The sequence below is a fragment of the Spodoptera frugiperda genome, chromosome 15 (assembly GCF_023101765.2).
Source record: "Spodoptera frugiperda isolate SF20-4 chromosome 15, AGI-APGP_CSIRO_Sfru_2.0, whole genome shotgun sequence".
NCBI lineage: Eukaryota > Metazoa > Arthropoda > Insecta > Lepidoptera > Noctuidae > Spodoptera > Spodoptera frugiperda.
In genome coordinates this window covers 7,033,510-7,050,756 of record NC_064226.1, presented here as the reverse complement: position 1 = coordinate 7,050,756, position 17,247 = coordinate 7,033,510, and the positions used below count along the sequence as shown (strand labels likewise).

The following is a 17,247-nucleotide window of genomic DNA, read 5'->3' as shown; positions in this document are numbered from 1 at the left end:
ATCTTATGGAGGCTTGTTCGTACACTTCATTAGGACATGAATTATGAATGGAGAGCATTAGCATCCGTCTGGACGGTCTCATCAAGCTAAACATAACTAGTATAAACTGACCTTCGAATGTGCGGTGTGGTCATACAAAGCGAGACCAAGATAGACTGGTTTTGTATTGCTTGTTGTGTAGTCCTGGGTACATGGCTATGACCAGTATTGTTATGCAGATTGTCACCGGACGACGCGCCCCCAGCATGAGATGTTTGCAAGCCAACAAATATACATCGATAATAACCGCTTGTTACTAATTGTTCTTGGATATGCAAATTCTATACTTGTTGTGGTTTAGTTCGTGCATGGTGTGCGCTTTCGATGCAGTTGTGTGTGTATTTTTGGTTTAGTGCTGCGATTTGCTGTATTTTGAGTTTGTGTTGATGTTGTCTTGTGTTATGTAAGTCGTAGACCAAAATTATTCTAAACATTCTCTGGATAGTACAGTTCAGCACACTTTTTTTAAAGGGGGAAAATCATCCAATCTCTGAGAGACTCTTACTGACTAAAAACTACCCCGTTCCTACTCTTGCTTTTAGAGCCGGAGCCCTGGTATGCTAGGTTGTCCGCAGCTTTGGATCAGGCATCAGCTCTAACGGGCCCCATCTGTGGTGGTCTGATGGCTCTTGGAAATCTGGTTTGGTTAAAGTTTAGTACACTTAGTATAAGTTTGCTTTACGTTTTACGAAAAGCATATCTACTGATATGGTCCTATTTATCTACAATTGTATACGTAGTATCCCTATAGTCACATTTCCATCTGCAACCACGTTTGTTCTAAAAACAATAAAAAAGTACTTACCAACTATATCTTTATGTAAATAGAAGAAGTTTACAACACGATTTAATGTCGAAACTAGCACATTAACATTTCGTATGCAGTGAAAGTCCCCTCAGTAACCTATATATTCCATTGAATGCGAAACTAGGCAAGTTTTCGCAATAGTAGAGTCTACCGAGTTGAAACAAAGAGGATCGTTTTTTCTCAAAAACCTTGTAGCTGAGGTAGCTTCAATTTTAACTTTGTGATGTACAATGTTTGGTATTGATGTTTTGTGAAATTTATGGGGTAATTATATTATGTCTGAGCTGTTTGAAAGTTTCTTTCAAAATTCATAAGTAATTTATTATGTCTTTCTAATACTATGCCTCAAAGTATTAAGTAAACGGTAAAAGGAGAAATTTCGTGGTAATTAGTGGTGCGTTGCTCTGTTAGGATTAATAACATAACACCACTTATTTATAAAACTTAAACGAATTTTTTATCAATTTAAAGATAAACCATACTTTCAATTTATTAACAAGCTGAATAACTTGAAAAATCTTTGAAATAATTGCGTCCATCGACTATCGAAACCGCAAGTCATTTAAATCTCTTCCACCAAGAAAATCACGGAAATAATCTTTCAAGGGAATACAATCGACCTAACAATACCCTTTTGTAGCTCACGCATTATTTACACGCGTAAAACTACGTTATCCCAAGGGGGTAAGGTTCACTTTACAAAAAGTGTTCCCCATCCATTACAGTGCGCACACGTCCCTAGCACTTAAGATGCAAACTGCGACATTCAAATCGTGATACACTAGGGAGTTTCCGAAATGTACGGTACCAATATTGTGTTAGGAGGAACAAGGATCACTGAATATCACCCCGTGTGTCTAAGCCCTGGTTTCGACTGGACAAAGACTTCAAAGGAAACCTCAGTGAGGGTGAGCCATTAATAAAATACGTCGGTGACTTTTATGTGGTGATGTGCTCTTTAAATAATGGACTTATGAGATGGATGTTACGGATATATTATTATTTATTTCTTTTTTGACTTGTATAAAAATAGGCATCTTTATTTTAGTCGATTTCGATTGTTGGGCTACCACATCGATGGCTAAATAAGAGAACGTACTATTTTTAATTTGTTTTTTTTATGTTTCCCAACGGCATGCTGTCTGATATTCTGCGTAGTGAATAACAATAGTGTTGATTTTGTGTAATTCTTGATAAAAATACTAAGCATTAATTTGTTGTAACTTGTACGTCAGGTACTAATTAAAACTATGTTCTGTTCGAACTAGAGAAATATTCATGCAATTTTATCTCTAGAATTGTACACAAGGCGGAAACCGACCCTCAGAAAAACTCACCACACCTACCATACACATACAACCCAAGACAACTCCTAGTATATAGGTTTCCATTACACCAACATATAAGGTGCCTAGGGTTGTCGCAATGAAAATAACAAAGCCTCAGGTAATTTCGCTAATGCAAGTGGTTACACCCTATCTACATCCCACTTACAGAGCCTTCGCCCAAAGGTACCTATTAAGAGGGTCGACATACGTGATATTGTCAGACCTTCGCTGTACATTTTGACTAAGTGTTAATATTAAGCTTTAGGGATGGTCTTAGTACGAATGTTCTAAGAAATTCGGAACTGTTCTTGTTATATACGAGTATAGAGTGTAATTACTGCTTAGCTACCTTTGATTACGTCAGCCGTTTACATTTTGATGTATGGAGCATGTTTTAGTACTGAGAATTTAGTTTCGTTACCAACACAGATTCTGGATGTTTACTCCAAGTTACTCTCGTGTTTGAGTCGAACAATATGGACAATGGATTACCCTGAGCCCCAATTGGGACCGTACAAATAACACCATCGTGTTAACTTTACAAAATGGCGAGTCGTGTTGATATTGTGTTATTATTGTTAAATTGAGGAAAAAGGACATTGACCTTACCATATGTGTGTGTCTCATTAACCTTTTAAACACAAAGAAACAACATCAAAAGTTTTACTTCGTTTATATTTGTTTCGCAGGCAATATCATACATTTACATAAGGCCAATAAGTAAATAAACACTGGCTGTATAGATACACAATTCTTAACCAGTTTTAAACACAAAAATAAAACGTAAAACACAAGACATCCGCGTAAAACATGACTACGAAACTTCCATTCATTACCTTAGATACAGTTTACAAATTAATTTTATTCTTCATCTCATAAATTCAACAATATTAAAAACGTTTAACAATTTACAAAATTTTCTCCTATACTTCATAGCGTTTCTGATTTACATACATTTCTTTCATAATACGTACATCTATATTATATAATAATAACAAATAATATATGAGCAAACAATATACTAACGATTATAACCGCGTAGCTACGTTATATTATGTACATATACATTAACAGTTTATGATTATATAGATATACAATTATTATGACACTGATTAGTTACATGCTCACACGCAACGCAAATGAAATTCGTATTTTAATGGAAAGTATTGTACAATAGGTAAAATATAACAGAAGGCGATAATAGAACATGTTGTGGGTTGTAGCTATTAGACAGACAGTTTTTAATTAATGTCTTACTACTGCCGTACTCAGAGTCATTTAATGATTAGTTAAACTATTCCTTAGTAAGGATTTTGTACCGAAACTATTGCTAAGGACTTTGTTAAGTAATCATTAAATAACTCTGTGCGTGGCAGTTAATTCTGTTAGTAGATTACCCCAGTATTTTTAGTAACAAAATACCGAATTTCGCTATATAGTTAACTAGCGACTTAGGCGCGGTTTCACCCGCTCTTCTCGGCTCATATTAGTCGTAGTGTGGTGTTTTATTGCCTATAGCCTTCCTTGACAAATGCACCATCCAACACAAAAATAATAATTCAAATCGGATCAGTAGTTCCAGAGAGTGACGTGTTCAAACAAACAAACTCATCAGCTTTATATATTACTATATAGATTATTTTAAGTTGTCTTTACTGTTACACATATTTTCTCAAAACTCTGGTGACATATTCATTTTAAAGTAAATAATTCATATAAACACTAGATACTTAAAAGAAACATATGTATAACTTTTAAAGTAAAAACAGGACTCATGCAAGAGTTTTAATGACAATTCACTGATGTACGTAATATTGTTTTAAACGTAATTTTTCTATACTATTGAGACGTGTAATCAATCCGCAATATTCAAGGAACTATCTGCGATTCAAAAATAAATATTTTTATATGTATCGTATAACATATACATAAAGCATTTACACTGTTACAAGCTGACATCTGATGAAATATGCTAGTGACTATGTATGTATTACACTTATAGTTCATTCACCATTTGCTATAAAAAGTGCCATTATTAGCACTACACTTCGCATTTAGTACCACGTTAAGTACCGTACTTAGTACTATAGTCTTTAATCTAAATGATATACAGTCTTACGTCCAATTAGTAAGACACACTCCTAATTGCCGAACACTGCTGAGCCATGCACAATTTTAAGACAAGCCCACACGAAAGAATTAGTTCAATTTAGTATGTTACATACGAAAACGTGACAAATTACACTGATTAATGTTACACGAGATAGCAAATTGATGATACGTTGTGGATTAGTCTAAATCTCAATAAAGTACGAATTCTGGGCGGTATTATAAGTTCGTATACAATTTCAGAGTCTTTGAAATTATCGATAATTCTTTGAGTTTAAAATGAAATGACGCTAAGAACTAACACTAACTTTGGAATGAATTTGTATGTCTAAATTGTACAAGATTATGGATAATTACTTCTCAAAAAAAGGTAAATTAGTATTATTTTATGCACCTTTGCTCTACGTATGTACGTAAGTCGAGACTGTTATAAAAATACAATGAGTAACTTTGCCAGAGTCTTAACTTTGCACATGGCTTTAAGTAAAAGTTTAGCATGTGGCGAGGACTAAGGTCGTTATTAAAAAGGGAGCGCTCACGGTGAGGGCAGGCGCGGCAGCGGTGACCGGCCCGCCTCCGCCTAAGAAGCTGGCATCTTCATCTCTTGGTCCACCTTCCCGAAGCGGACCCTGGAGACTGGAACGGACATCGTTCGTCTCTTCGATGGAGTAGTCGCGGTCGTCGTCGTCTCGCGATTTGCGATTTGGTAACTCCATTTCTGTATAAAAACGGATAACAGGAAATTATAATCAGTTCGAAAATCATCTTAGATATTGTGTTAACTTAATTAAATTGCATAATGCGAAATTAAATTACAAATTGGACCGTTCGTTATGATACAATATTGCACAATGGTTAAAACATTGCACCAAAAGTAAACATAACTGACAGTTAAACTGGACTGTAGAATAATATTCTATACACAATAGTCCAACTATCTTTGAAACATGATTCTGGAACACGAGACGTTAGACCATACTGTATAGTTTGCGATCGCTTCTTGCTGTACAAAGTTCCATTGACAATACAAAGACAGCATGGTGCCTTTGTGGAAGACTTACCATATAACCTAATGTTGCCCTCGGCGTCGCCTATAGAGTTCTTAGATATGCACTTGTATCCTCCGAGGTCACTCCTCTGGATGTTCCTGATAACGAGACGCATCTGCACGCTGTATGCAGAGCTGTTGATCTCAGTCATCTGGTATTTGTCATTTGATATTATCATTTCACCTGGAATAGGAATTGAAATTAGTCTTTTGATTAATAAAACTTATTCTTAATAATAAGCCTTCACCATCAGGACATCAAACATACCTAATATAAAAAGAAACTAATGAACCATTTAAAATTAATTGAAAATGTCCCACGACAGTAAATTACTTATAGAAGCATCCTGTAGCACAATTAGCTACTAATTGTGTTTACATAGTGCCAAAGTCTTTGGCTAGTTGATACAGTCATTTGTTCCATCGACCCTTTATTCGATAGGCACAAGCCTTTCCGTCCATTTATATTCGGCCACTTCCGACCATTGTCCGCCCGATATCGAATTGAAATATTGTTTCGGCATGTCGTGTGCGGAACAATACACTATATGCTCACATAATGTATCTACTTTGCAGTATGTGCTAACAGTACAGTATTCGGTTAAAATAATATTCAATTTCATCCCATCCCATGTTGCAACGTCAACAAGCAAATGTTGATTTTGGGGCAAGTGTTAACATTATTCGTTCGTGTTCAATTTGTCAGTCGGAAAGCTTAATGTGCTCCACAAAACAATAGTAATTACAAGGATAAACTGCCGCTTCGCGATTGTTAATACATTAATAGTGGTATGTCGCGACCGAATCATGGTTTGAGGGACATATTGTTGTTTGCCAATCAAAATGTTGGCCCTTGTTATGAACATTGGCTATTCATTTGTAGTGTATTACGGGTGAATTCTCTATTCAGCGAGATATGAATCGAAATCGCTATGTTGTTATCGTAGTTCGCGATTTGTGAACGGAACAGACTGGTATGTTTTTGTAAGCATTATCATTTTGTATTGGAAATTATTTCAGCTGCCATTTTATTTTGAAAAATGGTATTAATTAATAAATATGGCATTTTATTAGCTGAGTCATCAGTGACGAATCTCAAATGATTAAAGCGATAATATTTCTAAACCCTTTGCAAAGTGATTAAATCGTTATTTTAAGCGAACAAGGAAGCATGGATATTCCTCAGGGTTTACTTTAGAATATTAAATGTGCGTTTCGACCTAGGGCATTTTCTGTGGTATGGAAAAAGTATTGAATAAAGAATATAGTTGTTCTATAGGATTTTGTGAACCTGACGTAAACAATCGGAGTGCGAATCTAAACACAGTCAACGTATTGAATAATAGATACGATGCGCGCTCGTGTTTTTGGTCCAGCTGCCTATACTCTGAACTGTTTGTACTTCATTGTATTCGTAATGCATTTATTGCTGAATTTTAAAAATATTTGAACATTTCTATAGTCAAATACAATTTTCATTTACATGAACAAAATTGACTTGGAAAGTATTTTAATACATGTTTTATGAATCGTACTAATATTATAAATAATGAATAAGGATAGGTCTGGAATAACACATAGGCTACTTTTTATGCCCCAGAAGCAAATAAAGATCTTACAAAATTGCTACGATGTTAAAAAAACATGTTACTTGGCTGCTTTTAATCTATATTTGTCCCAAATAATAAAATTCAAGTATGAGAGAGCCATGCTTCGGCACGAATGGGCCGGCTCGACTGGTGTGATACCACCGATGTGTTTCGTTGTGTGTGAGGTTACTGGAAGCCCATTTACCCCCCTTCCCTATCTTCCCAATCCTCGATTCCCCAATAACCCTCAAATTCCTAACCCCCAAAATGCCGGCAACGCACTTGTAACGCCTTTGGTGTTTCGGGTGTCCATGGGCGAATGCTTACCATCAGGTGATCCGTTCACCGCCTTATACCATAAAAAAGTAAGGCACTAGATTCCCAGATTCAAAATCTTTTTATATCCACTAGAAAACAGATAATAAAGCTCGTTTATCGCGAGGAAACATGGAAAATATGTGAGCAGATACTGTTTATAGAGTGTACAGCGATCCCGTTGAATATTTGTCGTAAGCTACATTATTACCGTGGCGCGGGCCGCGATGCCTCGTTCGTTTTACATTAAAAATTGCTTGCATTCTTCTTGCTTCGCTTTATTTTGTGGGCGGGTTTTTTTTATTTTTTTATTAGCAGCCAGTGACCATGGCTTTCGTTGTAAAATTGATATTTAGGTTATAGGCATTTTAATTATAGAATCGTGCTTGTATGTTTTTGTTTTTTATTTTAGTTTTTGTGATTTAGATACTAAGGTGTTAATTTGTTTACTATTGTTTTTTATATTTGTCAGTGTGTGTGTTTCGTTTAGAATAATGATGATTTTGATAACTTTTATAGTTTTTACTTAAGCCTGTGTCTATTGTTCTAAATATTTTGAGGCTAAAAAAAGTTGTAACATACTTTAAACTATACAAGTTTGCCATGCCATTATTTATTTACTGCATAATGTACAAACATAGAGGTATTATATACTACTACTACAGTACATGACCCTGTTAGGGTGTAGTAATTTCTTATAAGTTACTAAATAGTCCACTAATTTAGGTATTAGGTACTACATATTATACTTTATGGATTACACTAAAAAAATACAGTCATAATAAACATTTGGATTTATTTATTTGTTCTAACCAGCATTCTTTCTTTCTCCAACTCCACTATCTATCATCATAATTGAATACATTGTAAATGTAAACTAGGTTTGCGTCCCGTCTCCGCCCCTGTTGACAGTCGGGCGGTGTTAAGCTGTATTAACTTAGCTGCGACACTAACTACTATTAGTTTCGCGCTCTCCTTACAGCGTTAACTAAAGACAAGCATTTGTTATACTGAAGAAATTAAACAAAAGTGACTAATTAAATATTATGTAGGGAAATAATGGTGGCCTGGAGGTTTAAGACGCCCGTTTCTCATGCATGAGGGTGTGGGTACGATACCTACCAAATAGCAAGTACCAATGTGAATTTTTCCAAGTCATATGTCCTTTCCACTAACAAACGGTGAAGGAAAACATCGTGAGGAAACCTGGGCGTATAATTTCTAATTATAAGTTTGAAATCGATGTGATTTCCGGATCGGATAGTGCTAGTTACAATTAGCGCGTCCTCCATTATTAGATTTGTTATGTGACTGATAATTGATGGTATTTATAAAACAGTTCAACAAGCATATGGGCTACACCGATAAACACATATTTTTCTTAACTCCGTCTTAGTAACACCTTCAAACACGAAACCAAGACGCAATAACATGAAAAGAGTTCTCCGAAAAGTGCATTTAGTTGACTACATTAATTGCTATGAGAAAATCGTCTCTCATTGAGCTTGCAGTTAACGGCAACTAAACAAGTAATGAAATGCCGCCAGTTCGACGTCGCTGACTTGATGTGATCGTTAATCACGCCATAACACCAGAAGAGCCAGTAACCTTAGTACGACTTTACTTTATATTGAACGAAAACGAAACGAGAGCGCGTTCGGCTCTCGGATTGATTTGTTCAATCACGCCGGCCAATCAGAGCGCCGAACGTAATGAACGTAACGTAACGCAACGTAAAGTCAACTCGTACTAAGGGTACAGTACTATGAACTTAAAGTTTGACAGAGTAGAATATATTTGTCATCACTCTACTCTTTCTGCGGGTATCTTTAGAACCGACTACGAGACTACGCATTTGACAGATACCAGATAGCAGCATTCTCTGATAAACTTGATCTTTTTAATCTCCGATCTCCAAATCGCTTGCTTAGCGTGAATATAATGGCAAAGCGCTCTCTTGTAAAGAAAGCAAATCATAGACTCTTACTCTATTAAGGCAAAGGCAATTACATTTCACTGTGTGTATGTTTGTTACTCAGTTACGTCAAAACGGCTAAAGAGATGGAAATGAAAGGAACAGTGGTACAATATGGTCCAGAATAACACATAGGTTACTTTTTATCCCACGTAAATGCAGGCGAAGACGCTGGCAGAAGCTAGCAAGTAATATAATGTCGCCATTCCACCGTTGCCGACTTGATGCGGTCGTTAATCACGCTATAAGACTCGGTCTGTTCCACTAAACCTAGTCGACACTTGATCTCATTTCAATTGACTGGGAAGTTTATAACTTCATTATAATAATAGACTTGCTCCATGGTTCAATGACTACCCTACATGAGAAGGAGTTTTGGAGAGATTAACTGTTTCATACGATAGGGCAGATGACTAATTTTTTATTTAATGCGTCTTTTGAAATATTTTAACGATAACAAATACGATACAACACGATAACAAATGCTTTCGAAGAAACATCGTGTGATGTCACTACTAGGTACATTTTATACGTAGAAATTACGTATTTGCTCCTACTCTTAAACTTTGATTCGATTTTTGTAAGCATTGTTATCTTTGATGACAAAATTAAAAATAAATGTCTAATATTTTCTTATTACCTAATTGACAGACTAAATAGATTTTTAATTTTCATACTCCGCCGTAATGAAAAAGTTTGGTACTAAAAAAAAACCCATTAATATTTTTGCTCATCTTGTCTATTGAACTCTAGTATTATTTAGTTTAATACTCGCTTCTTTAGCCAGCCAAGACAGTCTCACGTGCTAATGTTTTTAATTCCAACCTTAAGCCGCACGTCTATTGATTACAGTGGAACAGCAGTTCATTTGTATACCCTTTGATTCCTCCAGGGATTTCATCCCCTACAGCAAGTTGGAAAAAACAACACCAAAGAATATACACGAGGTATACTTCATGATTATATATTATTCCCTAGTGAAGGGTGAAGGTGTCGCTCTAATCATGAAATGGCATTAATTTATTACCGAGTTCATTGCATTAGATTGGACCGAAATAAACTTTATTTATACGCCAATGCAGTTGCTGTCTAGTTTCTGTTATGCAGTTTTTGTGGTGTGTTCTGACATTGAGGAAGTGTTTTAGTTGTTTTAATTAAATTTTATAATAGAGCTCGTTTATTAGTGCTGTATTATTAAGCGACTGTTATGTTGGCGCAACCGGTAGCGGGTTCGATTCCCGCACAACATTACAGCTCTTCTGTGGTCAAGAAACATGAAGCTGATCCCACAGAATTTAATACTTGATTAATTTCATTATTTATTTTGTTTGAAAATTTCAATTTGTTAATTTAGTTCTGTTTTCGAGTACCTACTACTTGTACTTTCATTTAAATCATATGAGTGATCTCAATACTGTATAATATCAAAAACATTTAATTTTCAACTAATCCAAGATTTAGAATTGTAAGTAACTTTATAGTTAGGTTTATTCAAAGAGCATGCTTTTATAGACAAGACTTAAATGAATTCACCAGTTGTAACAAAACCAACGTTGAATGTCCGTCATTGTCCAAAATGTAATAGTGAACTGAAATTGGAGCTTGAAAACTAGCGTGCTATTCCTCAGGCAGTGTCTACTATACATATATTTGTAGAAACTCCACACATTACTACTGTTATATTGCTTCAAGCTAAGCAAATGGTAGCAAAACATCACATGTTATTACTGCGCGGAACATAGTTTAACTGCTAAGATCGGGGATAAATCTTTGATGATACACGGAGTATTAAACCGAATGAATATTGCAGTGGACAATTTCTGTTGTGAATTGAAACTATTGGACTTTAGAGTACCTATGCCTTCGACTAAACCCTATATTTTATATAGAACTTGAAAATGTTTAATTATACTCTTTACCAGCTTCTGTCAGCGGCTTCGCCCGCGTTTCCGTGGGATAAAAAGTATCCTATCACCTAAGTCAGCTTATACCCTGCCGGTTTATCAATTTTCATCAAAATCCTCAGTAGTTATAGCGTAATTGACAGACAAACATCCAAACAAACTTTCATTTCGTGATTTATTATTTTAGATCACCATTTCAAAAAGTTAATTAAGTTATCCGTTCCAAAGATAAATTATTCAATACCATAACTATTATTGAACGATCATTAATATAAAGGATAGAAACAATAACTAGAGTACACTGAATGGCAACAATCACAATGGCTTCATTAACAACTGTGGTCAAAGCTGAAGACATCGAGATCTGTCAAGAGACGTGGCTTTGGTGCTCGAGCCGACTGACCACAAATTTGTGGCCAGCCTGATGCAACTGACACCTCTACGGTGGCCGGCCGCCACCGCCACGCCCTCTTTTGTTTATTGTTGACAACTTTGTTAATTAATTGTCAGCCAGCATTGAATTGAAGGCGTATCGAATGATAATGAATGGAGCTCCGTGATGTTGAGATACTGGAATGAAGATTAATAGTTAATTTTGTAAGATAGTGCTGTTTCGCTTGTTTTTGCAAGTTCTAATCTTATTGCGACGAGTTGCTCTAATGGCAATAAATAATGGATGTTTATAATTCAAGTACAATTAAAAGGAACAACGTTAAATAAATTAAAATAAAAAAAAATGTTCCCTTAAAAACTGTACCAAAAAATAACCTGTACCACGTACATCACGACGGTAAAGTATGCAATTTTATTTAAATAAAACCCGATTGAAATTACAACAAAAAGTTGTCGCAAGGCCTGGCTGCGAATGGCGGACACTCCCATTCCATGTCCGGTGCGGCCGGCACGCCGCTTGTCCCATCTCGTCACGGCCGTGTATTACCTAATTTAATTTGTAGTCCCCGCAATTTATGGGCCGCAGAAGAGCCGTCTACCCCCTCTGTTTGTTGCTAACGGTCCAGACATATGTGCCATACGTCACTTTAGAATTTGATTGTTAAATTGCTCAAAAAGTTCCGCAGTTACACGAGGTGATAACGACTCTACATTCATCACATTTTAACTTGCATTCTAACCAAGTTTACACTTTGCATTAAAATATGCCGTATTGCAGATCATACAAAAATTGAATACTGTCAAAATAATGAATATTAATATGGTATAATGAATATTTAAATGTGCAAATGCGTGAGGGAGAAAGTGCGAGAGATCAAAAGCGGACTCCTAAATGCGATCTTTTGTAAAATTATTTTGCATGATAATAATAATTAGGTAGTCCATGTTTTGGGATTGTGAGTTTTAACTGAGCACGTGTTTTGTTTAGTTGGAATAGAAAACTAAAACTGCATAAATCCGGCAGGTTTAGTGTCGGGGAGTAATATTTGAAATTGAATTTAGATTTGTACGAATATGTGGTACGTACGTGAGAGTAAATATTGTGACTGTGCCCTAAAGCAATTTGAAGCGGGCGGGCCAGCGGTCTTTGTTGCATATCGGGCGGTAATAGAATTTGGTCCGCTTTTTGCGCGGGTGGTCGCTTCGACCGCGTAATAGCGAGCTCGGTTGCCTTTGTAACTGCATCTAAATCTGCCTGCACTATGCGTCGGCTTGCTACGATATAACCAATTATTTCGTACTAATCCTATAGCGTGCAGAAATTGTGTTGTTTATTTCTGATAAAGACGTTGCGGATTATTGGTAAGGTTTATTAATGGACAATGTTCATTAATATTAATCTGTACTGATTCAGCTTCGTCTTTCCTTGTTTTTAATGTATTGGAGTTACGGTTTGTTGTCCGTTTATGAATTATTATTTTAATTTACAATTTATTTTGAAAAGGTATTAATAGTCAATGTAAAGTAAAGGATACCTGATTCCTTCCTATTTTTATCTATACCCATCACTTTAGTTTGTTCTAGAAAGCGTAGCATCGTCGCATCGCACCAGAAAATTCGTTTTATATTCTTCGGGAAAAATCGTTTTAAATCTCAATTTCAATGCGTCTAACTTTCAACAAACTCTGACTGCACTCGCATTGGACCGCATAAACTGTTCGATTAGACCGAAAAAAAATATAAGTTTAAAGACCGCATTGCGAAAAAGTTTTGTTCGTTTTATCGGGCTTTGGTCGAGGACCGTTCACACATGTCGCGGCATGCGGTGCGGTCGCGGCCAGCAGATGACTGCGAGCGCCGGAGGACGGCACTGGACGGCGCCGGACGGCCCGCAACCCGTAAATCCATTTCTAACTCGACTTTAGTGGCCGGCCGTTGTCCGCCGACCGTGCCGGCTGTTTGTTGCAACGCATTATCCACTTGAAAACTAGCGCTTGGACTAAAACGTATTTCGGCATGTCGAATTCCAATTGTGTTGGCCTGTCTTCAAACACAGTTGTACTGAAAATAATAGGGTTGACACTTTTTTATTTTTTTGCTGTCTCTCTGAACTAATGTCAATTTTCTGCATCCATTACATAAACATAGCGAAATTATACAAATGGCAGCTGCATTGTCAGTTTTATGAATATTTGGATTTACGGGCGTGTGCGGTGTCGGGTCAGTTTGTTAGTCTCGATATAATCTCTCACATTTCATCTTTATTTCGTACATCTACATACATAAAACAAACGTAAAGTAAATATTGAGCTTATCTGTGGAACATCTCCCTCCGCTTCTCTCGAGCGCTTTTGTCCATCTGTCACCCAAACACTAAATAAGCAACTTTTATCCTGCGGGTGTCATTTTAATGAGAAATAATGAAGTTGCCGACCTTTCTGATGTTTTGTTAGGTTAAGAGCCTTATTTGTATTAGTTAGCACGTGTTTTTATATAGGTATTTCACAGGTTATATTTCACTGGGGCCAATTTAGTTCGCCTTTTGACGTCAGCTATTTATGTTAACCGACTTACTTAATAATACTGAAATAGACTCCAATGAACTTATTTCTTGAAATAGTAATCTTACTTTATAAAAGTTATAGTGAAGGTTTAATTTAAAATAATAGAAATTGGCTTTTAATGTAAGCCAATAAACGAAAAATACGACTTCATTTTTGTGTCGAAAACTAATTTGAAACAATTTCTTTATCAGAACGGAACTATTCAATTCTTAGATAATAAACAGGCATCGTTTATTAATTCGTAGTAGGGCAATATTTTATGTTGTCATCGCGGCTATAATTATGAGGTCGTTAATAAGCCGTGGTATAGGCGCCATGTAATCAAAGTAGAAATAAATCTTAGTGAAATGAAAAACGGACATGAAATAGCCGCATAATTTTTCCCTTTAAATACGTTCATAAAAAGGCAATAACTTGTAAGCAAGCACTAGCCCCCGTAGCCTGTCAAAGAGGATAGTAGAAACATGAAAAACGGTCGTTTTAATGACTGCTTTAACGCTTTCAATGTGCTTTATGAATAATGAAATTAGTTGCTTATTCCGTTCACGAGGTTCGTGCTTAGTACTTAATATACTTTATGAGTTACGCTAGCCGTAAACATCTTTAGACCACAATCAGAGATTATACTAATTATAGCTTGGGTTAACTGATTTCGAACTTTGATTAAGGAACCGTGAAATAGGAAAAACCTCGTATATCAATTAAATCTTTTGATCTACTTTTTTGTGAGGCTAATGTTCATACACGGGGCCATGGTTCGTATTGGTGGAGCGTGAATTGATTTTGAAGTGGTTTGTTTATGTGGACTTGTTTATTTCACATGTTAAAGGCGGGTAATGTCTTTATTAAGTCCTAGCCAAAATTATACTGTGTATTAAGTTTGTTTATATCACCTATGCGATGGACTGATCAAGTGAAATTTACAGGAAAACCTGTGTCTGACTGCGCCAGACAGTCCACAAACAGTGAGAGATAGCGGGAGATTTTGAGGAAAGCAGCATCCACCTCCAATACAAATACAACCGTCTCAACGTGACCACGACCGCTTTGCCAAGAGCGAAACGACAGAGAAGGAGAAGAAGAAATATAAGTTTGTTAACAGTATTTTCCAAAAACACGCCTATTTTACGACAGTCAGGCTAATACCGATTTCATTTTGTACACTTTTTACCAATTACGTCTCAACATCTCTCAGGGAACAGCTCCAAAAATAAGTTCCGAACTCAGTGAACTATATTCAAACACTAACGTTTCAAGCAATCAATATGCAGTGCAAAGTTTCGAGGCATGTTAAGCAAAGTAGCGTTTCTTTGTAGTCCACACACTTTGCACTAAGTCCTCTCAGAGGTCCAACTTTAGACACCATAAAACTAAACACCAGGAGATTTATTTAAGCTGCTCAGTGCTCAAACTTTGCTTTTTCAGTATATCAACAGTTATTTTTGTTCTAATTCATTAAGTAGAAACTGATGAACAAGTCAATGTTTAACTTAAGAAGTAGGTGGGTATTATTCTTGGGAAAAATTACCATTCATTTTTATAGTGTAACTGCAGTTGTTTTAGGAATTGAAAACGTATTTTTTTGTAGTTATAGATTCTTAATGAGAAAAGAGCGTATCAATAGTTTATCCCTACTCAAATTGCTACTTGAAACTAATAGCTCAATTTTACTGAATTTGAAACATACAAACACAAGAACAACGAGACATTATTACTCCTATGTTATAAATATTCCTTTGACAGCCTTTCCGTAATAGTGAAACACACATAACAAGCGCTTAGCCAAATTTACTCGGCGACTATACAAATCTAAGTTAGTTCGTAGTTTTGCAACCTTTCATAGGTTAAACTGAACATTTGGCTGACTCCAGGCACTAGGTTTACTCAATTAATCATTTTCAAAGGTCACTCAGACTCAACTAATTAGTCGTACATTTAAAGTTTTGTGGTATTTTATACATAATATTACTTTATCAGCCAAGCTTTTATTTTAACATGTTTTGTTATGTTAATAGTTTTAATGCTACTAATTATTATTTTACTTAGTTCAAGATCCTTTCTAATCTCAAGAGTTTTTTTCCAGTGGTCTAACAGTTTCAAATTCAGAAAATGATTATATTTTTTTCAAATTTCGTAGTCGTTAGTCCTATTTTTGTTATAACCAACCTTTCACACTCAAATTGTCGGTCGAATGGAGCTAGTGTGTAATTGCAATCACCAACTCAGATTTATTAATGGGTATTTTTAACTTACCATTCTCTCTAGTCCAATAGTTGATGGCCTTGGGTGAGGCCTCGACGTGGCACTGAAGAGTGACGTCAGTGCCTGTCGGAGCACCCACCAGTTGATTTGGTACTTGCACCAGTGGATGGACTGTGGACAAAAAGAAACAAGGATATCTTTAATACATCTGTACCCAATCAATCTTCAGGTATGTTGGTAAACACCTACCAGATGGATCATCAAATGGTAAGAAACACCAGAGGAATTACAAGTGCGTAGCCGACTATTTGAGGATTTGGAGATTGGAGAGAAGAGTGGCATAACATCATTCAGGAAAACACACAAGCGTTGTTTCTACTGGTGGCGGCCATCTGAGACCGTGGTATCTTGTCGAACCGGCCTATTGGTATCGAAGCATGGTTCTCTTCCATTTTTCACCCATATATCAAATTCTGTTCCTACCGAAACAAGAAATAACTTCCTCTTATGCTATTTTAGTTTCATATCAAAATATTCAAAGTGCAAGCGAGCTGCGTAGTGAGTGGTTTCATTCACATTTTTGTTGCATTTCGAGTACATTCTATTTTCGCCTTACGTTTATAAATAGGCGCTCAAAGCCTTTGCATTTGGCATGGCATGCATGCGCCCCGCACATTCGGCGTGCTTACACGGTCTCGGAACATTTTGTTTTATATTTATAACTTTTCGCACTAATAAAGAGAATGTGTTGGAATAATATTTGAAATAACGAAATGGTAGTTAACTTAACATGATATTTCGAATTTGTTCGACGAAGAGGTAGACAGAAAAATACATTAAATAATACAACAATATTTTGGTTGTTATATTGTTATGGGACCTTAAAATAAATGAACAACTAATGAAATGATAAGGGTATCGCAAGCGCATCGTTGACGAATGTTTTAAGTATGACACGAATAAAAAAAATAAA

The 17,247-nt window shown here is 36.0% G+C and overlaps 1 protein-coding gene across 3 annotated transcripts in view; it reads right to left on the bottom strand.

The window, feature by feature from the left end:
• Positions 1–2,832: 2,832 nt before the first annotated feature.
• The window catches only part of LOC118277139 (lachesin-like), an 89,947-nt gene continuing 75,532 nt past the window's right edge, over positions 2,833–17,247 (bottom strand). For all 3 annotated transcript variants that reach the window (XM_035595846.2, XM_050699033.1, XM_050699032.1), the window contains exons 7-9: positions 16,326–16,445; positions 5,346–5,516; positions 2,833–5,002 (exon numbers count right to left, since the gene is read on the bottom strand). In XM_035595846.2, coding sequence (XP_035451739.2) covers positions 4,776–5,002; positions 5,346–5,516; positions 16,326–16,445 — 518 coding nt within the window. In that variant the 3' untranslated portion in view covers positions 2,833–4,775. The remainder of the gene's footprint in view (positions 5,003–5,345; positions 5,517–16,325; positions 16,446–17,247) is intronic.